This window comes from Photinus pyralis, unplaced genomic scaffold (genome assembly GCF_008802855.1).
Source record: "Photinus pyralis isolate 1611_PpyrPB1 unplaced genomic scaffold, Ppyr1.3 Ppyr1.4_LG10, whole genome shotgun sequence".
Lineage (NCBI taxonomy): Eukaryota > Metazoa > Arthropoda > Insecta > Coleoptera > Lampyridae > Photinus > Photinus pyralis.
In genome coordinates, this window is record NW_022170250.1 from 16,336,668 (window position 1) to 16,362,992 (window position 26,325).

A 26,325-nucleotide genomic window follows, 5' to 3' on the forward strand; every position below is an offset into this window, starting at 1 on the left:
TGTAGGTATTTTTTACCAAAGATACTTTTAGAAAAAAGCAAACGTATCTCATGTTGTAAACATCAGATTAATGTACGCATGCGCAGAATGCGTAATATCAACTGTCTTTTTTATCGAGATATCTTTTTGAAATATTAATCACAGAATATGTTTCTGTTAAAGGCAAACATATCTGATATTGCAAACATTAGATGTGCTCATGCGCAGACAGTGCCAACTTCCTTATTTATGAAGATATTTCATTGAAATTTTAATCTTTGCCTCTAGTAAAAAACACACAGCGTACCGGGTGACCCAATAAGACTGTTCCTCGGCCATATCTCGAGAACCGTTCGTCATATCAATTAGGGGTAAAAAAATTATTGGGTAAATCGGTCATCACTGTAAAATATTTTCAAGTTTTAAAAATGACAAACAGAGGGCGTACTACCATTTTAAAGTTGCATTTTCTTTCAATTCCGCATAATAAACAAAAAAAAATTTTTCCACATTTTTAAAGAGAACCAGTAGTATTTATCTATCATTTTCGTAAAAACAAAAACTCAGTTATTTAAAAAACAAAGATGGTGTGGGGCGTTCAATTGTTTTTGCAATAACCTGCTTTAACTTCTTAACCGTTTGACCGATTTTAACAAATTTGGTATGGTTGAAAAGAGCATTCCTTGGGCAATGAGAATCAACCAAAATATAGTTAATTTAGTTGAATCCTTCTCCGCCAGGGGGCTAGTTTTGACACTATGACCCAAAATCCTAAAGAAATCAAAAAAATCAAATGGAATGATATGACTTTTTCTTTATGAAAAAGTAGCCAAATAACATCCAAAGAGGCCAGTGAAAACCGTTTTTCAAAATCTCGTTCCTAACCTCAAATATTGGGAAAATGAGATTAATTAATTAATTAATAAAAATGCTTAAATTGTATCTTAAATTTACGTATTTGCGGTATTTGTTGGCGCGGTAAAAGCACCCTACACTTTTAGGTAGGCTTTGGAAAATTAAACAAATGAAACACGATGCATTATAAAATAATAACAGCCGTAATTTGTAAATTATTCTGCTGTGTTTACATTCAGAAAGTGCAATTTTTTGAATTTGTAATCTTTTCTAAAATGCCGATTTCTAACCAAGAAGCATTTAATATGCTGGCGATATATTTTGAGTATTTTCAAAATGCGACCATCGCTGCCCGCATCTTCTATTTGCGTTATCCGAATCGACCACGAACCATCGCCGCCAGCATATTAAATGCTTCTTGGTTAGAAATCGGCATTTTAGAAAAGATTACAAATTCAAAAAACTGCACTTTCTGAATGCGTAAACACAGCAGAATAATTTACAAATTACGGCTGTTATTATTTTATAATGCATCGTGTTTCATTTGTTTAATTTTCCAAGGCCTACCTAAAAGTGTAGGGTCCTTTTCCAAACAATCTTTCGCGCCATCGACAAATACCGGAAATACGTCAAATAAGATACAATTTAAGCATTTTAATTAATTAATTAATTAATCTCATTTTCCCAATATTTGAGGTTAGGAACGAGATTTTGAAAAACGGGTTTCACTGGCCTCTTTGGGTGTTATTTGGCTACTTTTTCATAAAGAAAAAGTCATATCATTCCATTTGATTTTTTTTCCTGGCGGAGAAGGATTCAACTAAGTTAACTATATTTTGGTTGATTCTTATTGCCCAAGGAATGCTCTTTTCAACGATACCAAATTTTTTACATTCGGTCAAACGGTTAAGAAGTTAAAGCCAGTTATTGCAAAAACAATTGAACGCCCGACACCATCTTTGTTTTTGAAATAACTGAGTTTTTGTTTTTACGAAAATGATAGATAAACTGGTTCTCTTTCAAAATATGAAAAAAGAAAGTTTAGTTTATTATGAGCAATTTAAATAAAATGCAATTTTAAAATTTAAGATGGCAGTTACGCCCTCTGGTGGTCATTTTTAGAACTTGATTCTTCATAACCGATTGACCCAAAATTTTTTTATCCCTAAGTCATACGACGAACGGTTCTCGAGATATGGCCAAGGAACAGGTCTTATTGGATCACCCGGTACATAGCTATCGCCTTTTGGGAAGTACTGATCAATACATAGAAAATGCGCTAAAGTTACTCACCTTAGGGCGAAAACCTTTTTACTTGTTTTTCAATTAAATGTAATATACATTTTAATCAAATTATTAATAAACCAATCACGTAAAAACAATAGTTTGACAGCCGCCATTTATTAGCATCGTTGATTGCTGTCGCCTCCTCACTTACTAGCACCAAACTATCTAAACACACATGGTATAATGAATCACTGGATTATAAAAAACAAAGCCTACCACATCAAAATGTTAAAAATTGATTGTTATTAAATTTTTAACATTTCGGTATATAGTAAGCGATGACATGTCAAAATAATTCATTTTTGGTTCCTTTAAATAACATACCTAGTAAATAATCGTATTGCGCCATCATAATAAAAAGAGCTACTTCATACAGTATGTACTTTTTTTTCCGGTCCATAATATAAAAATATGAAGTTGCTGATGGTTTCTCAAAGACGAAACGTCGCAATGAAAATCTGTGGGTAACATCTTGTAGACCTTGAGGAAGTATTATTTCTTTTTAGACAGGGCCAGGAAACAAACAAAAACGAATATGGTTCATTTCGGGTTTTTTCGAATATCTTCGGAAATGATCGGAATTTCCGGGTTTTTTAAAACATCATTTTCTTACGCAATTTTTTTCTAATTTAACCGAATGCATTCTTATCTTGGACACCCTGTAGAATTTTTCTTTTGCCGGAAATGCAAAACGTAATTAATAGATAAACGGAGGAGATTTACCGGTAGTTACAGAGAGAGTTTTTCACATTCGATCTTGTTAGTTACTTGCCATGCCCCGAGGGAAAAATTAATAAGAAAAAGTGCAACGTTTGCGGAAAGACCGCACTAGGAATATCGCGAATTTGCACAACGTAACCGAGTTTCCCGATTATAGTCATAAAAACCAATCCGCGAATTATCTCAAATGAACCGGTCTTGTCAAGGTTACTATTACGTTCTTATAAATTCGAAATTAAGCAGCATCAACGAATTAATCACCGAGATGTCTCTCAAAGCGCTTGTCGTATGGGTCGTATTAGACATAACTGGTAAAATTTTGCTTTGAATCAAGGTTGAAGTCTTCACTATTTTGTTTAGTGCAGACACTATCAGAAACCGATCTGTTACCATCACGGGCGTACTGCGGGCTCCAACACTCAGACGATTACGTGCGGGACAACCCCGGAATTTCCCTTGACGAATTTCCATGGATTGCGCAGTTGGTGTACAAGGATAATACCGTGAAATGTGCCGGATCTTTGATTAACCATCGCTACGTACTGACGGCCGCACACTGTCTGATATCCCGCTATTCCCGATTGTGAGTATAAGAAATGGTCAATTAGTGAATTGGGTTGATATTAGAACAGGGATCCGGTTAGGTGACTATGATGTAACGACAGATAAGGATTGCGTTAATGGGACTCGATACGGTGTAGAATGTAGCGATCCGGTTGAGGAAGTCGGTGTGGAAAAGCTGTCCGCGCATCCAGGATATCGCCCCCGGTCCGGTGAAAACGATATTGGACTGATCCGCCTCTCCAGAGAGATAAACTATTCAGGTAAGTACAGATATCGCAATTGGTTCGATTGGCATCGGGCAATTTGTAGAGTTCATACGTCCAATATGTCTTCCGGAGGCGGCCAACCAAGATTTAAAACACGGAGTGCGACTGGCTTCGTGCGGTTGGGGACTCACGACGTACGAGGGAGAAACGACCAAAGTAAAAAAGAAGATTTCGGCGCATTTACTTCCTCTAGACACGTGTACTATACTTTTTAATCATAGCAGCAAGGTGATCACCGCTAACCATTTGTGCGTGTCAGAGGAACTTGAAGGTTTTACTTGCCAAGGTGATAGCGGAGGTCCGTTAATGTTATCCGTTAAGAATCAGTGGGATGGTGTTGGCTTGGTTTCCTTTGGTTATCCTTGTGGAACCGATTATCCTGCTGTCTATACAAAAGTATCCGGTTATCTAGATTGGATTAAACAAACTATTTACAAATAGGTAGTAGTTTGTTGTGAAAATGACGTCTTTGTGTGTACACTGCAACTATCATTGAAATAAAGGTCATATTTTAAATACTACATTACAAAATTCTGGTCGTTTCAGGTAAAACCGGAAGTGACTGTACATTGTTTTTTTTTGCCTACAGTACGCACATTTTTCGTTGACAAGTTTTATTTTTGTAGTGACTACTTTTTTTACGGACCCTCAGCTACGAGCATGAAATTAATAAATACTGAGAGGGTGCTAAGATATTACCGCATCGACCACTTTGTTCGTATCTACTATTGACAGCCTTGTACACTCGATAGGGGAAGGAACAACTGTCGCATCTTTCATAGGCCACCTTTTGCGTATCGACCGCCGATTACCATCGACAGCCTTGTATATGCGATAAGAGAACGAAAAACTGTGGCATCCTCCATGGGCCGCCTTTGCCCAAGCACGTAGGTATACAGTCGGTATGGGAGGGGATTACGTTTAACCCCCCCCCCCTCCCCACTCATGGTCAATTTTAAAATCTTTATAGGTATATAAAACACCACTTATAACTCAAGAACGGCCAGACAGATTTTCATGATTTTTGATTTGTTGAATACTTCAAAATATTTAAAGTGTGCACACTGTAATTTTGCAACAAATTTTCAATCTATTCTGAAACGACACTTCTGAGGACACAAGTCTTTAAAGGATTTAAAATGTGCACAATGTGATTATACAACGAACTACAATCGTACAACGTAGAGTATGCAAATCTCACAATAATTTCAAATATTTAAAATGTGCACAGTGTGATTTTGCAACACCATATCCTGAAACGGGACTTAACAAAACCTCAAGGGATTTAAAATGTGCACACTGTAATGGCATTATATGAAAATTTTAGGCAATGTCAATGTCCCTAATATAAGGTTCGCTGGGAAAGCGATACAACGTTCATCGGATCTGCTATTATCCATAATTGTATATAAATAAAAATGAAGGTTTGTCTGTCTGTCTTTATGCCTGTCTAAACCGTTCATCTGATTGTGATGAAACTGTGAGGAATGGTTGGACGTAACGCCCGCGAAAGTGTTTGATGAGTTATAGTAAAACACTTTCCGAAATTCCCACAGAAACGGGAACAGGAAAAAACACGAGTTCATGATATGTTTTACATTATAAAAAATTGCAGTTCGTGAGTTAAAACGAGGGCATTTATTTTTATAGTGATTTGGCAATTTGCTACTGATCTCTCTCGGTTCATATAAGGAGAGGGTTTAAACCCTGTGAACCCTCCCCTTACATACGTGCTTGCATTTGCCACCATCCACCACCTTGTGCACTCGATAAGGGAAGATATAACTGTTGCATCTTCCATGGGCCGCCGTTTCCGTATCGACCGCCGATTACCATCGACAGCCTTGTACACTCGATAGGGGAAGGAACACGGTCGCATCTTTCGTGGGTCAAAAAGCATGCACCTGTAATTGAAATCAGTTGCACCCATTACAACAACTGGACGATAAATATTGGGGGGGGGGGGGGATCTGGAGAAAAAGGCAACGTGGAGCAACGCCAAATAAACATTCCTAATTGCCCCTACAATATGCAAAATCTCTTGAATTTGAACCCTGAAGTTAATCTATGGTACGTTTAAGAAGTGCCGACTCTTTTTTCCCCTAGCTGCGTTACGAAAATCCCCTAGTATTCGGCATCTGCGCAAAACGGTCGATTGGTTATATACAGAGCATTTCATATTTTTGTTTCAGATGTAAAGGTGTGTTGCCTAACCATAAGGGTGGATTATCACAACCCTATGTCACTACAAATTAAACACATTATTTTAATTATTGCTTTCGTAAAAACTACTCGTACTTTCTACTGCAATAACATCGTAAACTCCATTATGTTCTACGTAAATAACACTCCACTGAAATGGCGGGAATGTCAATTGTAGTGACAACTCAGTGCGCATGATCGGTATTGTAATGGAACCGAATTTTCCCGCTAAAATTCGATTTAAATATTCCCGAAACCGACCCTGGCGCGACGAAAAAAAGTAAAGATCGCGCTTTGTTTCGTTTCCGTGGAACACGTGTTTTTTTTCTCGCTCTACATTGAAATGGGTCATAATTTACAATAAAAGTGTTAAATATAGCGCTATGCCAGGGAACTTAATGATCCCTATCGACCCAACGTCTCGGAGCACGGTCGATATTAACAATTTTTCGTCTAGGATTTGTTTAAAATGGGGAGATTTAGGCAGAGGTATTTGTGCTTTTGTTGAGAGCAGAAGTAAATTTTTACGTTTCGATTAGTGAGTGCACCTTCGATAATTACAAAGGTGATGTACTCGTTTTTTTTATCTCTACGTCTATTACATCCATCTGTTAATGATATGATCGTGTTCGATTTTTTGCCATTCTAATTTTATTCTCGTACAGCATGATTATTGCCATTTATAACACTTTCTAAATACAACTTGCACTTTTTAATTATACTGGTCATACTTTGAATTAAATGCATAGATTCAACATAATGTTGTTTTCCAATTTACAGTACCTACTTCTTTGTTCCAAGCGCTGGCAACATGAATTACTGACCGATTTACGTGTTTTTATTTATATTTAAATACAGTATGTTCCCTTATGGGCGATATTCAATACAAGTATGCAGAACTACATTTTAATTTATAATTGAATTTATTGCAGCACATTTCGCTTTTGTTTGCCTGATTATGTTACTGTGTATTTACAGCGTGCTTCATCTGGGGGCGAGTGACGTACGTTAGGTGGTTGATTGTTACATATTGCACTTGGCATTGAGACTTAATTATTTGATACTAATGTTTTGCCACGACATGTTCCTTTGTTTTGTTATAATGTGATATTTAACATTATGCTCCTACTATTTATTTTAACCGGGTGATTATGATTATTAATATTTGGCAGGGTGACTTGTTTCGAATATGTACTGTGCTATATTTGATATTGATATTTGATAACGATATATTTAATATGTCGATTTGACGTAGCAGAGGCTGGCTAAAGTTCAGAACTGACATACGCAGAGATAATTATTTTATGTACCGTTTTTTTGTGTCTTTGAAAAGAGCCATCTTGTCGATATTGCTAATCAATTCGTTTAGTCGATAGTCAATTTACAATCTATGTTTTTTTTAAGATGCGAGGGACTTCAGAAATAGGATCGTGCCATTGTTGAACGAAAAGACTTTTCGTTCAACATTGGCACGATCCTATCCCGGAAGTCGCTCACATCTTTAGAAAAACACAGATTGTAGACCGGGATCAGGTCTTCTGTGACCGGCAATCTTTCCTGCGAAAGGTTTATTTTGTTTATGATTATGTATGTGTGCGAGTTTGCCGATATGGTTGCTCTGTTATTTTTGTTATGTCATGAGCGTTGGCGTAGTGCTGGATGGGGGAATTTGAAGTTTAATGATAAAGGTCATTATACTGTTTTTGGTGTCATACTACAAGGTCAAAGCTGTAGAGTTTACGACGCGACGTCGACCGAAATGTCTTTATTGCCACAACTCCTAGCGATTTCATACAGCGTTGACATGTCATGACCAGAGCAACTAGAGACTACTCGGTGTGGGATTTGGACTGACTATCCAATATCCAAAACCTATTATATGAATTTATTGTAATGTTTTAATGACTGTTTTTTGTTATGTGTATGAAATATTGATTCTTTAGGAATTCCAACGGAGCCTGTGATTCAACATTATCTTAATTTACTTGACAACCATCATGATATGCATTCATGCCCTTACAGAAAACTTATTTTGCTATAAAGTTCAATATTAATTTGTTGGCTGGGTTTTTTCTTGGTCAGTTCTTTTTTCCCAGCCTATTGTTCTATTTGTACTCGGTGAACTACCATTTTCTAAATTTAATCATGCAATGCGAAGTATTTGGATTGAATCTCCGTTTTTAAAAGCATGTACTTGTTTTATTTGTTTTCCTTACTTGATCCTAACTCCGACAGACAACACATATCTTGTAGCGACTATTAAAAACACAATGTAGTAAGATGGTCCTATTATTCGGTTATTCAGGTTAGGTAGCTTTGTCTAGACGATCACGTGCCATGGGGTTCAGTTAGTTTGGGAGGGAAAGTTTTGAATTTTAAATCTTGAGTTGCGCAGTCCCGCGGGGCTGGCCTGGGTACACTACAGTATAGTCCATTTGTTATTACTATTCCGATATGTAATTATCCCCAATAAATGCACTTTTTTTACTTCACGTCGTCGATTAAACATAAACAATTCTCTAAAAGTCTAAAACAAACTGCAGCGCGTTATCGTTGACGTGCTGAACAAGAATGAACAAAATAAAGTACTACCGCAACTGTTAAGCGATTCTAGGTCGTATCGCTTACGTCAAAGAATGTTAATTGAGGTGATTTTCGCTTGCATCCAGTTTTTGTTTACACTAATCTTGTTTACGCCTACCTGATGCCAATTAAACTGCAGTCCTAAAAAATGGATGGAAGCGAAATTCACCTCAATTAACATTCTTTGACGTAAGCGATACGACCTAGAATCGCTTAACAGTTGCGGTAGTACTTTATTTTGTTCATTGTTATTCGGTCAGATGAACTATATGTCACTTTGTGAAGTCGATCGACGCTATATTTTGTTTGCGATTATTATACGAGCATGTCTACGGTGCCTTTGAATATAAGACGATGCGCAGTCCGTCGACGCTGTCCTAGGCACGTTACAGATCCAACAGTAAAAAGTGACTCGAATACTTCACAAGGACCATATGCGTGTTTTTTCAACGGAATTGTGTTAAGGTAAGGTTAAAAAGAGGATGCGTCACTGATACGGCGCGATAAATAATCCCAGTAACAAAGTGAACACTAATGCAATAATCCCAGTGACCATATCACGATTATGGTTTTCCCACAGGCCACATTTTATAGTTTAGGTAGGATATTTAATAGGAGCATAGATAAAACTTTTGCATTGCATGTGTGGTGTAGTGTTTATAATGGTATGTAGGTACCTAGCTAATAATAGTTAGTCAATTAGTCTAATTATACAATCGCAATTTTATACTTTCAAATTAAGTCAAAAGCACCCAAGTATATATTAAGTATAGACGCGCTTCTTTTTTCATTTCTTTCGCTTGTGTAAACATAACGTAAGTAGGTACTTACTCACGCTTTTTTGAATTGATGAATACAATCTTCAATAATGAACGAAGTGCATAAACAAAAAATGAATAATTGATTGATTGATTTAATAATACATTACGTCTACTTATTTTTTTCTAAAACCTGGTTAAATTCCCTAGATCGTATATACTATACACCATAGGGAGTAACTGAAATAAAAATCCAGGGAGGTCAAAGTAACGACAAACCGGAAGTGTTAGAAAATATCGCATAATTATTTTAAGAATACTATGCAATTAGCGTAATTTACCGACATCCATAGTATTTCTACTGTGTGGAAAAGTCAAATGGAATAAATCCTTAAAATTCAATGTTGATTCAAAAAGATTCAAAAATGATTTTAACAAAATATTCTAATACCTTTTTATATTTTTTGAATCTCTTAAGTCCTTTTTTGAATATCATTTGTTATATTTTTGAAAAAAGAATTTAATATATGTAATCTTAATTTAATATTTAAAAAAAACAGGTTAGGCTCGATAACTTCAAGTCACACCGGAATATTTGACCATGTTCTGTAGTATTGGAATGTTAAACTAACATGGCTGCTTATTTGAATATTCTCGCTTACATTTCCCGCGAGAATCTGTCACTCGGGGGCCACTCCAAGTGCACTAAGATCGTGATCGTCATGTAGGACACCTACGTTGTGTAGTAACTGAGTTCTAAACAGGCACTGAGGGCGTTTTATGGGTAAGGAACACCAAAAGCAATAGCTGATAAAGTTTATATTGAATCTAATACCAATACGATTACAGAGTGACCCGCATAATGGTTTTTAGCGGCGCTACTGCAGAGGGTGTTATGTGGTTCTATACTACTCCGGCATTTACCTTACGAATTAGGAAAACTGCAGGAAAACCTAATTCGAAGTAGTCCTATAATCAACAACATCCAATGTACAGCACTTTTGAGCCCTTTCGAATCCGGGTTAACTACTACAAACACAATACGAGTAACCAAAATGGAATCGAGTCATTCCCCAGGTATTACCCCACATACATCAGATAATACTAAGAGATGTCAAATATACCTCGCCGGGCGGGAGGAGTACCCAGGCCCAGTGGGGTGCCTGAAGACGTGGGCTAAAGTTGTTGGGTTCGGAACGAGTGAAAATGTTAGTGTTAGGTTCACCAAGGCCCGTATAAACTTGAATAGCTCGATTTCCTCTAAACAAACACACTTCCCTCTTAATTACTCACAGCCCCAAATAAGCAAATATAATGAAATGCAATGAAATAATCGAGAGTGACTAAAAAGCACAATACACAAATATGTACACATACAAATATGTACAGCCCTACCGACAATGAAACATGATTGCCAATACCAAGAAAGGTTACACATTAAAAGGTACAAGTGATTGAATCCAGTAAGTACATAAGTAGAGGGTTACAATCTGCATTCAGGTTACACACATTTATAGATTAATTGAATAAAGCAAATACCTCACTTGATATAAAAAGCAAAAGCACACAGCAATGATTAAGATATAACAAAATATTTCAAGATAAGCCGTTCTTTACGCTTAAGCCGGTTACAAGTATAAGACCATGAACACACATGTTAAATCCTATTTATTGACCACCCCAAGCCACGCTGTAATTTGATCTGCTAATACCTCTAAAAACCGCCCGAAAAAAACTGGACTGCAGGTGTTTGAAATGGTAAACACATGTGGCCTTCCGAGAAATTCCATCCGTCTCATCTTCGCTCTCTTTCCCTTTTCTGTAATCCCACCAGATTTCGGTTGGCAGCTTGTGTAACTAACATGATGTATAGGGTGCTTCGTATCGACAATCATATTCACAGGACGTTGCTAAGGTTGGGGGGTCTCAACTCACAAAATATAAATTGACAAGTTTTTGATTTTCCGTCGTATCTCTAAGCCAGCGAATTTTTTAATTTGTTGTTCATTATTTGTTTTTATGTATTATCATGCATAATTTGATTATTCATCTGTTATAATTAGGTATATAAGGCGTATAAGCGTAAGGCCTTATTAAGGAGCCTGCGAACGTTCCTCGAAAGGTCCGCAGTTTGCTGCTGTCATCATGTGACACTGTTATGGCGTCGCTTACTAATGCAACCGCCCCTTCCACCTGCCCTGCTTTTCGATAGAGCAAAGGAAGCCCCCCCCCCCCCCAACGCTATATATAGATCCGGGATTCCGAAATGTTCGAATCAGTTATTTACAAGTACTCCAGTAGGTGGTCGCCCCTCGAGTTCGTACCCGTGCTGCGCCTCGCGACATAGTGTCCGCCCAACCACAAGAGTGAGCCCACCATTTCGATAGTACACTGTCAACTCAGCCAGCTCCCTGGTAGGTGGAGCCTCTTCCGAGTCGTACGGGAAATAAACTGAGCAGACCACCAAGTGCCTGCTCCGTCCTGTGTCATCTTTCAGCTGGAAAATTGTACTAATTAAAATCCTATAAGACGTCTACAGTACCCTCTAGTCGTCCAACTTTGGAAATACTGGCTTGTCCTCTAATTAGGATTCGAGAAAATGCGCCTTTGAAATTGAACTCGAGACCGTGGCGGAAGGAGGTCTTTTCCGTTTTCAAATTCCTACTAAACGCACAACGTTGCATGATCCTATGACCTAGGTATTTGCACGCCAAAGCGATAAGCGGAAGCTTGATGCGTTATAGTCCTTTGCTGAGGAACTGGAGCTTTTGTTTATAAATCAAATCGACGAGCATCGCTGATTTATCGGACTTGAACTCTGACTGCGCAATTTTGGGCACGTAAACCCCATTAAGTTAATCTTATCTACACTCAATGTCCAATAACTTTCTAAACCCATTAACAGGTCAAAGGCACACAGAAACCAGCGACACGTAGAATTAAAGATCGTCAACTTTTTACCTACGGACTTTCAAAAATGTTGAATTAATACAATTTGAACACCCCGTATATTCCTTAATACTCAAAACCTAAAACAGCGCAACCCTAACGAAATTTAAAAAAAATCAACCCCAGGTTCCCGTTACACTGCCTTTCGTGCTATTACTTCCAGAATAGGTCAGACTAAAATTGTTAAGAATAGTTCAATTAATTTTTCTTTCACATTCCAATAAATCATAAGTGGCAAAAATATAGAGCGGATATTTACTCATAAAGAAAAGGCGTAGGGCTCCAGAGAGTTCAGTTGGTAATAGATACGCGATTGCAGAAATAGGTTTAAGAAGTTAGTTTTGTTTGCACTGGTAATTATGTTTGAAGCTCACGGTACTGAAAGGTTATATCTTTTCACTGAGCATTGATTAATTCAATATCCACAATAATTAAATGCTTAAATGCGACCTCCGATGGCGTTGAATGGGGACATGACTTAACTAAGGATAAAACTCCTAGCGGGTTCATAATTTCGCTGTATCTGTCCGTCTGTACGTCGTCGGTCAGTACGATATCTCAAAAACGAATGGGCCGATTACGATGAAATTTTTCAGGTGAATTCTTTATCAAATTTGTCAATCAGAGTCCTTCAATTGGCACTGAATGTAAAAAAATTAGAGAGGCCTTTTTGACATCTCCTTTAGTTATGACCGAATTGCGTAAAATTCAAAGTTTGGCCATATAATACGCAATGTGAAGCTATAAGCATACCCAGAAGCTCGTTTGATGTATTTATGTTTCATATATTATTTATCAAAATGTAGCCCTTGCCAAATTATGCGTTGGGCTAACGTCAAAATTTGCAATTATAATTAAATTTGACCAAATATGCGAGCAGCTAACGTTATATTTTAATTATATCATTTTAGTGCAGCATTTCAGAGAAATGGCCAGGTTTAGGATAGTTCTCAAAGTTCAGCTGTCAGTAAGATCAGAATTTGTGTCTAAAATTTGCGGTTTTGTAAACCGCATACCATTTCACTGCAGCTGACAGAGAGGCCAGAATTGCCACTTTAAACTTTGGATTATTCGGGAACACTTGATCTTCGGTTCTGTGGTAGAAAACGATAATTTTGTAAGTCTACGAGTCTGTCCTTCGATATAACCCTCATCGAGTTTGGTAGCGGTTGACCACAGTTTGTTCAGATTATTTTCTTCTACGAAAAATTCGTTCTTAGTTGATTATTTGATTTTTCAATGTATTAAACACCTATTGGACTATCCTGGAACGCCCGTGCGCTTTCTAATTGCCTTCTGTAGCCTGGTCTTCACTCGCGTCTCCCCACGCAAGTCAATTCCACCTATGAACTCTATAACGTTGCGTCTTTTAACCTAATACAATCTCATGATAAAAATAAATTTAACTCCCTTTCTTGCTTTTACCATTTGTATTACCGAAAATAAACAAAGTTATTGTTTTTCAGGGAGGAAAAATCGCTGTCATCGCCGTTCTACTCCTTGGACATGAAGTCATAAGTCACAATTGCAACCAAAGTGACACGTACCTCAAATGCGACGTCGTAGAGTTCAAAGCTGGAGATGCGCTGGATACAACCCCAATAATTGACAAATCTGGGATAAAATCGATCGTTTTTGCGGACAGTCGGCTCAATGTATTACCCCGTAACGTTTTCGCGGAGTTTCCACATCTACGACAGTTATACGTAAATAACAGCGGTGTAAAGCAAGTAATGTCCGAAGCGTTCTCCCATTTAACGGTCCTGGAAGAATTGCATTTGGAGCAGAATAATTTAACTAGACTCGAGAACATGAGTTTTTTCGGCCTGAAATCGTTAAAGCTGTTGAAGCTTTCACAGAACCAGATTGAAACTGTGGAAGTGGACGCGTTCGTTGGTCTAATCGACTTGCGACTTTTACTGCTAGATCGGAATAAGATCCAGACCGTGCAGTCGGCGCTGTTCGCATTTGTCTCCAATCTTCCCGGAGACCCAATTGCTATGGAAACGTTTTCGAAACTCAACAATTCGCTCGATTTGGCTAATTTTCCATCGAGTTTGCAAGTACTGGACTTGGCCGGTAACGAAATAGTGACCGTCACTAACTGGCCATCTATGCGGAACATGCTTCATCTCAACCTGCACGGAAATAATATTCGTGAGATCGTTACCACGAACGAAATATTTCCAAATTCCGAACCATCTCGCTCAGCTGAAAATTTAACCGAACTAAATTTGGAGAATAACCATTTGGCGGAGCTCAAGAGTGACTTTTTCAGTGGGATGAGTAAACTTCGGGTTCTGAACTTACGGTCCAATAACATAAGTGAAATCGCCAGAGAGAGCTTTAATAATTTAACTGCGTTGGAGGAGTTGTACTTGTCCAACAATTCACTGACTGCGATTTTTGGTTATTTTAAAGGTCTCGCCAAATTGTCACAATTGCATTTGGCCAAGAACAAGATTAGGGTGTTATCGGCTTATGCCTTTGAAGATCTGGAGTCGTTACTGGTATTGGATTTGTCTCAAAATCAACTGGTTTGGTTTGCGGGGATAGCTAGCGTTAATAACTACTTGTACTTCTTACAGAACAGCCAAGTTCACAAAGTAAAAAACTTAGCTAAAGGTGTATCTGTCTTTCTGCCAGTAACAGACTTGAATTTGGAGTATAACAATTTGAGCCAAATCGTGGACGGGGTCTTACATGGACTGCCGAACTTAACTAGCTTGAACCTGGCCAACAATCGAATTACCCATCTCCGAGAGCAAAATTTTGCTGGAACAAAGAAGTTAGAAACCTTAATTTTGCGGAATAACGAATTGACCTCCCTCGAAAATGGGCAGTTTAAAATGCTTCCGTCACTGGCAAAGCTTGACCTTTCGAAAAATCGGATCACCAGCCTTGGCGAAGGTATTTTTACCAATTTTTCTGGTGGAACTAAGCACTCGAGCGGATTAACAAATTTGGATTTGTCAAGTAATTTAATCGGCTCAATTCAGGAAACCGACTTTTTTGGTTTATCCCAGTTAGTCGAACTCAAGCTGCACCACAACAGAATACAGCACATTGGTAACGGTAGCTTCACAGACCTGTCCCAACTCACCCACTTATACTTGCAAGCTAACCTCCTCAAAAACATAACCAACGAATGCTTTGAGAGCTTGAGCAGTTTGCAAGTGCTCGAGTTGAGTGATAACCGACTCGAACAAATCAGCGACCTTCATGGCCTTGTTTCCTTAAGTCATCTCTACTTAAGAAAGAATCGCATCCAGGAAGTACAGCCGGATTGTTTCCGCGATCTGGGTGCGCTTTTTCTGTTGGACCTTTCGTATAACAACCTCAAAAACTTGGAGGAGTCGATTTTTTATAACCTAACAAATTTGGCAAACGTCGATCTATCGCACAACCATCTGACGAAACTCGAAGAATCGACATTCTCCACCCAAGAAAATTTGAGGTTTTTGAACCTCTCAAATAACCAATTGACGTGCATGGACCCATGCGAAATTATAAGCTACTCCCAGTACACTGTGAACTTTGGGTTATCTGAGAATGTGTGGAACTGCACACTGTTGAGGGGAATCGATCGCGACCCCTCCATCAACTTGAGCTGCCCTAGAAAAGAGCCCAAAATCAACTCAACCCAAGACTTAAACTTGGGTAGGGGAACACACTCATCATCAACCCAAGCTAGTGCTTCGTACCCATTTGAATTTTCTGGCAAAGATATAGTACCCACTGTTAATTATCCCACAGCCGTTTCAAATTTCAGCGGTCACTCTAATTTTACTCACTCGTTAAGAGATTATGATAAAGATCTAACTGTACTCTTAAACAACTTTAGGCATGAAATGCTCGCACTGTATGTACTAGTAATTATAATGATTCTTATAGTACTATTTTTAGTCGGTCTTAGATATGTAAGATACTTTAGGGAAAAGTGCAGAAATGGTTCAAGTGTGTAACAGCCCTTTTTGCATAGACTGAAGTAATAAACCTTTGCCGATGGCAGTGAATCTGTTAGACACTGAAGATCAATTTGGCCCGCAGTTGTTTAAGGAACTAATGAATCTCAAGTCCCAAGAAGGCAAAAATAAAGTTTGAGCTCTAATTTAGTTTCATTTATTACCTTCCTCCCACACAACACAGTCCTTACAGTGGACGTTCATATTTGATCCATTTTAGGCCACGACGTCCATGTAACAAAAGTGTACGTACAGTGGACGTCCGATGATTCTCTTATGGAATATTTAACAGGTGGTCCATAAAATAATTATAATGTACGTCCAATGGACATTTCCCAATTAAGACAGTTTCCAAAAAAGCAATTTTTAAATGGCTCAAAAGAGCAAAGTAGAGGAAGTGAATATTTTGTTATCTACTTACATTACTTTATATCCCACTTGTTTTTGAATAGATATCGCTCTCAAAGTAGCTGTTTTATTGTTATTGTTGCTATAAAACGACTGGTAACAAACGTCCATAGGGCGTACCGAGAGACGTACAGTATGTACGAACATACTGTCCATATCGTTGAGAGTTGGACCTACAGTGGACGTTCAATGTACAAGTTCTGTGTATTCGCGTAGGTACGTACTGTACTATGTTGGTACAGAAAGTTCATATATATACAGGGTGGCCAACTAAGAATGCGAGGCACTGTATCTTAGAACCTATCCATCGTAGAGGCTTGCGGTAAAAAAAGTTATTACTAAAACAGCCACGAGAAAAACCTGGAAAAGTTTCTGAAATGGCCGCTAGGGGGCGTAACTGCAATCTGGAATCTAAAAAAGTGATGTTTCTGTGAATTAACCTAACAAAAAAATGATAATGACGATAATCTGAACCTTTTTTGTTTGACAATTATTGCTTTATCTCTAAAAATGAAGTGTCGCGGGGGGGGGGGGGGGGGGATTCAAAGGGTTCCGTAAAGAACACCCTGTATCTTCGAAACTGCTGAACCGATTTAAACAAACTCGGGTTAGTTCAACAGAGGTATTCTTCAGTTACAAATAATTCCGGAAAAATTAGCTTAAAAAATTAAAAATTTGAGGGTATTAAATTTTCTTTGGCCTAAATTTTAGGTTAGGAACAAGATATCGAGATTTATTTATTTATTTATTTATTTATTTAACCAGAAACCATACAGAATAAAAATTCCAATTACATGGCACTGGGGCTCTGAACAAATATTAGGGCTTAAGATCTAATTTTATTTAATATTGAATGAAGATGCGGTTTTCGCGAGCTTGTTTAGGCATCATTTAGCTACTTTTTCATGAAAAGCAAAAATCGAATCAATGCATTTAATTTTTTTGAGAAAATTAACCATTTCTGTCGGAAAAAAAGCCCTCAAGCGGTGATATGTGAAACTAAAAAAACTTCAAATATCCTTCTTTTGAGCTAACCCGAGTATGTTTAAATCGGCTCAGCCGTTTCGAAGATACAGAGTGTTCTTTACGGAAACCTTTGAATCCCCCCTCACCACTTCATTTTTAGAGATACAGCAATAATTGTCAAACAAAAAAGATTCAGATTATCGTCGACTTCAAAGACTGGGCATTTTTTTGTTCGGTTAATATATCGGAATTCACAGAAACGTCAAATTTTTAGATTCCAGATTGCAGTTACGCCCCCTAGCGGCCACTTCAGAAACTTAAAAATATTTTCCAGGTTTTTCTTGCGGCCGTTTTGGTAATAACTTTTTTTACCGCAAGCCTTTACGATGGACAGGTTCCCAGATACAGTACCTCGCATTCTTATTTAGCCAACCTGTACATACAATGGCGACGTTTAATGTCCGTCGGTGTGTTGTGTGGGCATTTCTCTTATTTCGCTCCAGACATTGAATAATAGTAGTTATTTATTATACAAGACGATAAGGGATGTTTTAACCAACGAGTGAAAAATAAAATGAAGGTAAAATTCAAGACCGAATTTCCGATGTGGGCGGCAAGGTAGAAATGGTAAAAACTCAAATGAATGAGAACATTGACTACATCAAACAAAAATATGAAGAACTCCGTCGCCTTGTTGCCACAGATGGCCACAGTGACAACAGGGAGACGCACCATGCTGCGATCGGCGAAGAATTGCTATCACCCCGTTATTGGACCATTGCCCGGTAGTGTCGAAGAAGTCGCTGTCCCACAGAAAATGCTGGTTAAGCCTACTACCTTTATTTACTTTTTTATGTAATTATGTATTTATTTATGTATTTATTTATTTATTCCCTCTCCCTCTCTGCCACAGATGAAAAATTCTTACCTCAACCCAGATTCGAACACCCGACCTCCGGCTATGTAGCCCAACGCTCTACCACTCAGCCACATAGCCGTGTAAAGTTGGTCCCGCCTACATGAAATAATTTGACAAAAATGTGTCGAGAGTGCTGCGTTAGTGCTCTTTTGTGCTCGCAAATTGCGATTCAAGCATTTCATCTTTCCCAGAAAAACTAAAACAAACTAAAATATGGTTTGAAGTTGGCCCCACCCCTGACATCTGTTTTTGAAAACCACACGCTCCATCGTTAGTGTTATTTGGTGCTGAAATATTGCGAGTCTAAAGTGTTATACTTCCAAGAAAATCGAAAGTTAATTACCGACTTTGCAGGTTTCTTTACCTCTTTAAAATTCCAACGTTGCCAGATCAGCACATTTCAATGTCATGTATTATTATATACAGACAACTAAATAAAAAAATGGATGCAATTACTATCGCTTCCATCAAACGGAGTGACAATACTGACATATTCGGTGCAAAGCATACAATAAACTAAAGCTAGTTTTTGATATAACAAAGAAACCTTTAACAACAGTGTTCAACTGTGATAAACAAGGAACACAAAGGGTCCATACAATTTATTAATTATTAATTAATTATTAACTTTACAGTGTATGCAACACACCTTACACCAATTTCAAGTTTTGCTAAGTAGTTATACTTCTTTAAAGTGCTTATTCAATTACTTTGGTTAAAATTGGATTAATCTTGAAGAGACCAAACTGATTAACGACCATACTCTGAATATCTGCTCAATCAAGATCTATGGATAGTCATTCAATATTTTCTAATATTTTGTACGGTTTATTTCCGTATATTATGTATATGATACAGTGATATACATTTAGAAGTACCTAGACATAGTGATTTCCTATGTCTAGTTTTAAATGACAAAAACTCTTCTGAAGGACGCCTAATTTTATGCAACTAAAATAACTTCTTAAAACAAATAAAGATTTTGCGTTTCCGATAAGAAACTTAAGAGGAATAGCGGCCGAATTCAATTTCTCTTCATCATAACCTAAAAGCATACCATTTACTGTCGTCTTTATAAGAATCTAGAATGCGTGCGCATGTTATTTTGGTTGCATAAAATTAGAACAAGGATTTTTGTGATTTAAAAGTAGACACAGGGAATCCATATGTCTACTTCTAAAAGAGTAGTACGTTCGAGCACCAAACAGCACTAACTCATAGTATGTGTGTTTTTTAAAATTATATTGAGAGGTTCCACCCTGTATATAATACAACTTACGACGAGTTTTGAGAGTTGGCAACCATGCAATTTCTTGGTAGGGAAAAAGCTGCCTGCGCCATCTAAAAAGCACGAACGAGGGTTACGTGGATCACGAATGCGTCGCTCCATAAATGTTTGTTGTTATTTTGTGTTATTTAATGCAGGTAGTAATTTTTGCATTTCTTTATATCGTATTTGTCTTTTGTGTGTCACATTTTATATTTTTTTGTGCGTTTCAATCTTTGTTTTTGAAATTTACTTGGTTTAACCGCAATGCAGAATGAAATCTTTAATACCGTTATCCTTTTGTTTATAATTGTTTACGTTTTTGGTGTAATGCTTGCTTAATTTATGTTTATTGATGTTGATTACTACATGTAAGTTTTCATTTTATTTTAATATGTGGAAATTACCGATTCGTTTGATGTATGTACTGACTTGTCATTTGTAACTAACAATTTTTTCCGTGAATGAAGCAGTCACGGGGGTGGTAAAAACTGTAACCGTCTGAAGTACGACACCTAATTCCGTGATTGCCTTCGACATTCAACTGTAGGCTCGAAACCCCGAAACCAGGGGCGGGTTACCTATCTTGCAGGAGCGGGATTACGCTAATCAAAGCTCTTCAGTTTAGAATCTATGTGCGATAAATGAGTGGCGATTCAATAATTTCCACATATCTTGTTTTTAGTTAAATTTGCCTACAAGCCCATGTAATTTTCCATCATGCGTTTTAACAAAAGGACTTTATTGCACCAAAGATGAGTCACATCCTGTGTATTTCACCCTTTCTTAGAATCTTGGTACCTGCTTACCTGACCCATAATTCCCAAAACTTGTTTTTAACCTATATGTTACCTCTTGAAGTTTACTTGCTACTTTTTGTGATGTTATAATTTTATGTTACGCATTCACACCATTACAAACAATTAATTTTACGACACAATTTGATATTAATTTGACGGCTGGTTTTTTTATTGGTAAGTTCTTTTTTTCCCAGCCTACTTTTATTTTTATTCGGTGAACTACCATTTTTAAAGTTTATTTTTGCAATGTAATTTATTTCGACTTAAATTTCCGAGCTTTCACAATCTTTATAATTGCGATCATTATTAAACAAACTTTTCACAATTTGAGTGTTTTATTTTACGTTCCTTCCCTACTGTGCTTCAGGTCATAGCGTTGTCTACAACTAACGAAAGGGGGTCCTGCCTCAGATGTTTGATCACGTGCCACATTTCAAATTTAAGCGGGATCTTGTTTAATTTTGGAGGGGATCTTCATTCGGGTGGCCATTTTTAAACGTTGCCGGGTTGACTTTATTTCCGTGTTCTTGTAGTGTGAAGTTAGCGTAGAACCTGGGGGTTAAGTACACTACAACATGGCGGACGTGAAGCGTTGTAGGTAGTTATTTACACAGTATCTGATAAAGTGACGACAAAGCCAAGTAAAGTATTACTGCCACCGTCATTGAAAAAATTTCCTGTCAAAAAATAGGCATCAAAGTGAAGGTTTCAAGACGATTTCAGCCGGTTAAATTTTTGGAATTTTTAATGTATGTGTAAAAGTCAAGGACGTTAAAAATACCTGGACGCGGCATTGTGCCATTTGTTGTGAAGCCAACATCCCACGCATTGTTTTCCACAGGTTGGTCGTGTAAACAACGATGCAGGATCGTGTAAACTCGTTTGTTACGTAAATTTGGTTTTAATTTCTAATAGGCGAATTTGTAGACAATTATATCATGGTGCGGCGTTGTGAAGTGTGCAAAGTATATGATAAACGAACGAAAGTAATATCATTTCACGCGTAAGTACTTTTTTTGAGGTTATATTTCTCTTATGTTTGTTATTGGGGCCAGTGGCGTAGGTTATTTACGTTCTCATTTTATAGATTTACGAAGAATTTAAACGGGAACGCCACTGTTGGTGGATGCCTCCACCCCACCAACTGTCATTCCTCCTTCACACCCGCGCCTAAATACATGTTGGGTTCAGTTTTACTGCATGTAGTAGATAGAGAATGCCGCGTCTAGGTATTTTTAACGTCCTTGTTAAAGTGCATATGTACCGCTTTATACGAGTAGTAGGCGCGAGTAGGTTTAAAAGCGATAGCAGATGCGTTTTAAAAAAGCGTAGGTTTTTACCGAGATAGCCGCGAATCGTCGTTCGTTCCGAGTACAGTCCTTAGACCATATAGTACATGGACTGCTAATTGTAACTAAAATATGGTCAAGGACATCGCCTGGGTATGTGAGTTTCAGGGTAAACGAGTCTGTCCGAAGTTGTCCGATGAGACACGATTTGAGACTGTCAACCTATAAATTAACAAACGTCAATTAATGAATCGCCTAGATATCCCAAAAAAAGCAAACTTATTCTTATTTGTGGACGTATAGCAAATAATAAAGAGTATTTAAAGCTTCGCGTACTACGCGGTTACTATAAAGCTGTTCTTTAAGCGATCCTAGTGGTGTTTACACGACTTTAGTTTACCCTGAGATTCACATACCCACGACTACAGTGCCCTCTATCCGTGACCATCCATTTTGTATTGAAAGCATAGGGCGAATAGCAGTCCATGTACTATATGGTCTAAGGTACAGTCGAAATAACGAAAATGCGGGTTAGCAATTGGTCGAGAGTGGACGCGGTCGCAATATTTGCGTTGGGTCCGTTTCGGTTTTTCCACTCGGAAATATAAATAGCGAAGTAAAAGGAGTAAGGCAGGCAGCAGAACGCTGAGTTTTGCGGTTACGAAAATTTAGATCGCAGAGTTAGCGTGGTTCGCTTTTAATTACGGAATTACAATCTACTTTTTAAACATAAATTTGTACATGTCATGTCACTTAAATATGCTTTAAAATGGTGTCATCAATCCATTTACGGTACTTGGCAACTCGAACGTAAACTCCAGGCTTGTTCGCGTGACCGCAATGGTGTCCCCACGACACAATTCCATACAAGGTATAATAACCTGAAATTACGCCATTACTGCATGGTCACCGAAAGCTATCGGGGCATTACCGTCGTGAAGGCACGCCAGGGGGCCGCCACTATCGCCCTCACAAGCATCGGCGCCCTCGTTTAGTGTCCCGGCGCAGAACATGCCCTCTGTAATCGTACTTCCGTACACGTGCGGCATCCGGCACACCTCCTGGTCGATCAGCGGTATCCACGCGGCACGCATGTCGTGCGAGTACACTGGAAAGCGCAATTGAAGCGTGTCGGGCTTTTTTCTAGAGGCACTTACGCGACTTTCCGCTCTGGATCGTCCCGAAACCGGAAATCGTGCAGTTAAGTCCGGTTTCATACACGATGTCCTTGTCGGGCATGCAGATGGGTTGTACGTCACGGGTGAGCCTAAATCCGTCGCCTTTCAGCTTGATTATAGCGACGTCGTTGTTCATCTTTTGGCCCTTTCGGAAATCTTCGTGAATGTAGAATTCCTCGATGAAGGCCTCCTGCTCTGTTCCCTCGTCCTCGTCCGTATTGTAATCGCCGGCCACAACCATGTACGCCCCCTTCGAAAAACCTTGCAGGCAGTGTGCGGCCGTGAGGATGAATTTCTTCGAGATCACTATTGCGCCGCACCAGTGAGTCATTTTTGATTGGTTTTTGATGCGGAGACTGGCCTGAAAGGTTACTGAAGGCGTGCCAAAACGTGTGGGGCGAACGTACCTGCCATGGATAGTCGCCACGAGTCGCCACCGCTCCTCCGATTACGCGAAAGTGGACTTCGCTCTCGGCCAGGAACATCGCATCCTTTCTCAACCCGCACTGGTCCATGAAAACGTTTTCGGGTAGGTTTTCAACATGCGCGTTCCGCTCCGACTCTACAACTTCTTAGACTGGGAATAAGGCAAGGCGTTCGCGACTTGTAACTCACCTGGAAAGTCAGGGGCGATGTTGCTGCACGCGACCCCGACATCTTCGGTGTGCTCGCAATTGTGCTCGCCCCAGTTCCAATGCACGCAGTGCTGGAGAGCGCTCTCATTGCCTTGACAGAAGACTTGGTCTAACCATATTGGTCCGGTACCTGCAATTGTTTATTTATTTATTTATCTATGAACATAACAGGTTGCCCCAATAACAATGTTCATGTATTAATTAAAAAAAAAAACTATTCGAAATTATAATGAATATTAAAAAAAAATATGTTAAGAGTATTAAAATAAAAAAGACAAAGGAAAACAAAAGAAAAAAGAAAAAATGCTGTGAAAAAAAATTTTTTTTATAGTTCTTAAATATTGTCACACGATCTTGCAAACTGCCTTAGGGACATATAAAAAATAACACATAAATGCACACTTCACACTATTAAAAAAAATATTTTAAAAAATAGGTTGAGTATTAAAATAAAAAAGACAAAGGAAAACAAAACAAAAAATAAAAAAGAAAAAATGTGAAAAAAATTTTTTTTACAGTTCTTGAATATTGTCAAACGATCTTGCAAACTGCCTTAGGGACATATAAAAAATAACACATAAGTGCACACTACCAACACTATTAAAAAAAATATTTAAAAAAAAATGTTAAGAGTATTAAAATAAAAAAGACAAAGAAAAACAAAAGAAAAAATAAAAAAGAAAAAATGCTGTGAAAAAAATTTTGTTTATAGTTCTTGAATATTGTCACACGATCTTGCAAACTGCCTTAGGGACATATAAAAAATAACACATAAATGCACACTATGCTAGTTAGTTTATTGTGTTACCGGAAGTTAGTGATTTTTACCTGGTCCGAAAGTGCCATCCTTTTTGACAACCGCCTTCCCCGGGTATCCGAGATATTTGCACACGACTTTCGCGGCGTCCTCATTAAAGTCGTCATCACAGACGGTTCCCCATATGCCGTGGTAACGCACCTCCACTCGACCCTCGTACTTCGTCTTGCCGTCCGCGAGCCGCAATTCGGTTGGGGCGTCGCAATTTTGCGAGGCCTCGTCCGACTCGTCCGTGCAGTCGTTAACACCATCGCAGACGAACGAAAGCGGAAGACATTCCTGGACGCTGTCGCACTTCCAGTGATCCTTGGGACAGTTCTCTTGCGGCGTTTTACAGACGACGCCCACAACCTAAGCCACAACGTTAAGGAAGTTACGAAACGCCGCCGACGTTACCTCCTGCGCCTCGCAGTTGCTGATTCCCCACCCGTTAAAGTCGCAATCGCGCAAGCTCGTCTCGTTTCCGAGGCATATGACGTCATCCATCATGTAAAATACGTCGTCGTCCAAATCTTGGGCGTAGTACGAGTTCCCCTTGACCTCGAGCGCGCCCAGCGGAAATCCCAACTCCTTGCAGACGACCTCCGCGTTCCTCAACCCAAATTTGTCGTCGCACACGTAGCCGACGTTTCCGAATGCTGCAACAGTTTTTGGAAATTCTTCAACGGTTTTGAGATTGTAACGGGAGGCCGGTAGCGTATCACAATTTTTTTGAAATTGTGAGATAATTAGGACACATGGGTGCAGGGGAGATTTTAATTCAAGTTTGGCAGTTGGAAAGGTTTTATTAGGGTAGTTTTCTCAAACTAAGGGTTTAGAATTGAGATTCCCGTTGTGCATTTTTTTAGTATTATAAGGATTCTCCAAAATTTTGTTACTCTATTGTTTTTTAAGCGAAACTAGATCGGTATGGCGAGGAGAATTCGGTGCAATGACGGACATTTGTGTGTCGTATTCTAAAAGACAAAAAAACGGAAAAATTTGATTCGGCTCAAAAAGGACCAATATATTTGGGAGCTCTTCTTTAGCCAATGTCACCGTATAGGTTGGTCAAAATGCTTTGCAGTTTAAATCTCCGCTAGAGTGAGTTTATTTCTCATAAATACCGCCGCAGTACGATTTTTGAAAAGTGCATTTTATTTACTTTTGTTAGAAGCACCTAACACCAAAATTTCGTGCAAATCGCTCCATAAATAAGAAAGTTGCGTTTTGCGACTGCGCCGCCTCGCCTCGCACATGTACTCAAATCGCCATCGATAGGAGACCAATGTCTTCGTTCTAACCCTTAGCGTCTGCGAATAAACGTCAAAATATGAAGAAGTGAATTCTGTCAAAAATCGCATCGTTCCCGAATAAACAGCAAAATATGATAAAAGTGCCTTCTGTATCCAATGGGGGGGGGGGGGGGGATTAACGTCAAACCCTAACGTAGTTTGTATAGAATTGCTTGCATAGAATCGTTGACAGGTTGCTCGACTTCACCCCGCACATTGAGACACAAAAAAAAGGCATCGCTCGGCTTCGGCGGCGCCCGCCTCGCCTTGCGCGTTCTCTCGAATGCCCTTCGATTCTAGAACGCGACCAATCGATATAGGGAACCAACGTAAAAACAGCATCGTTATCTGGCCCTCGACATTTCCGAATAAAACTAGTTCCACTCCCCCTCACCCTCTAACCCGGACTTTGATAAGAGGACAGAAAGAAGAGCAGTAGTTGGTACAAAACGGTTCCTTTTGTCGAGACCTTTCATTAGAGTACCATGAAGGATAAAACTAGTTCCACCCCCCCCCCTCCATCCCGTACTTTGATAAGAGGACAGAAAGAAGGGCAGTAGTTGGTAGGAAACGGTTCCTTTCGTTGAGACCTTTAATTAGAATACAATAAGAGATAAAATAAATTTTTAACTCCCCCCCCCCCC

General features: G+C 38.7%; 3 protein-coding genes and 1 long non-coding RNA gene across 5 annotated transcripts in view; 3 read left to right on the forward strand and 1 right to left on the reverse strand.

Annotated features, from left to right (window-relative positions):
* The first annotated feature begins 2,693 nt into the window (after positions 1 to 2,693).
* LOC116161643 (phenoloxidase-activating factor 3-like) lies at positions 2,694 to 4,192 on the forward strand. The gene is made up of 4 exons (XM_031475065.1): positions 2,694 to 3,152; positions 3,202 to 3,424; positions 3,469 to 3,665; positions 3,715 to 4,192. The coding sequence occupies exons 1-4, from the start codon at positions 3,029 to 3,031 to the stop codon at positions 4,110 to 4,112; spliced, it is 942 nt and encodes a 313-aa protein (XP_031330925.1). The 5' UTR covers positions 2,694 to 3,028; the 3' UTR covers positions 4,113 to 4,192.
* Positions 4,193 to 9,062: 4,870 nt separating this feature from the next.
* Positions 9,063 to 16,265, forward strand: LOC116162202 (insulin-like growth factor-binding protein complex acid labile subunit). 2 transcript variants are annotated; one of them, XM_031475760.1, is made up of 3 exons: positions 9,063 to 9,121; positions 13,630 to 14,700; positions 14,752 to 16,265. In XM_031475760.1, exons 1-3 carry the CDS (start codon positions 9,098 to 9,100, stop codon positions 16,126 to 16,128), a joined length of 2,472 nt encoding a protein of 823 aa, XP_031331620.1. In that variant the 5' UTR covers positions 9,063 to 9,097; the 3' UTR covers positions 16,129 to 16,265. The 2 variants fall into 2 exon arrangements, with proteins under 2 accessions (XP_031331620.1, XP_031331619.1); XM_031475759.1 differs by having other exon boundaries at positions 13,630 to 16,265.
* A 5,164-nt stretch (positions 16,266 to 21,429) lies between these two features.
* Positions 21,430 to 26,325, forward strand: part of LOC116162546 — a 17,158-nt gene continuing 12,262 nt past the window's right edge. Inside the window, exon 1 of the long non-coding RNA XR_004143556.1 lies at positions 21,430 to 21,491. This is a non-coding gene — a long non-coding RNA (uncharacterized LOC116162546). The remainder of the gene's footprint in view (positions 21,492 to 26,325) is intronic.
* The window catches only part of LOC116162541, a 9,664-nt gene continuing 5,791 nt past the window's right edge, over positions 22,453 to 26,325 (reverse strand). Inside the window, 7 exon segments of the mRNA XM_031476178.1 lie at positions 22,453 to 22,658; positions 22,709 to 22,885; positions 22,935 to 23,316; positions 23,363 to 23,526; positions 23,571 to 23,720; positions 24,419 to 24,758; positions 24,804 to 25,045. Of these exon segments, the coding sequence (XP_031332038.1) occupies positions 22,531 to 22,658; positions 22,709 to 22,885; positions 22,935 to 23,316; positions 23,363 to 23,526; positions 23,571 to 23,720; positions 24,419 to 24,758; positions 24,804 to 25,045 (1,583 nt within the window). The 3' untranslated portion in view covers positions 22,453 to 22,530.

What these genes read in the sequence shown, in the direction of transcription:
- LOC116162202 (XM_031475759.1), top strand. Translation starts at nt 9,098, where the DNA reads ATGTGTGGTGTAGTGTTTATAATG. An exon ending in GTGGTGTAGTGTTTATAATG is followed by an intron (nt 9,122 to 13,629) that starts GTATGTAGGTAC and finishes ATTGTTTTTCAG; the next exon opens with GGAGGAAAAATCGCTGTCAT.
- LOC116161643 (XM_031475065.1), top strand. Translation starts at nt 3,029, where the DNA reads ATGAACCGGTCTTGTCAAGGTTACTATTACGTTCTTATAAATTCGAAA. An exon ending in GGTCGTATTAGACATAACTG is followed by an intron (nt 3,153 to 3,201) that starts GTAAAATTTTGC and finishes TATTTTGTTTAG; the next exon opens with TGCAGACACTATCAGAAACC. An exon ending in ATATCCCGCTATTCCCGATT is followed by an intron (nt 3,425 to 3,468) that starts GTGAGTATAAGA and finishes GGTTGATATTAG; the next exon opens with AACAGGGATCCGGTTAGGTG.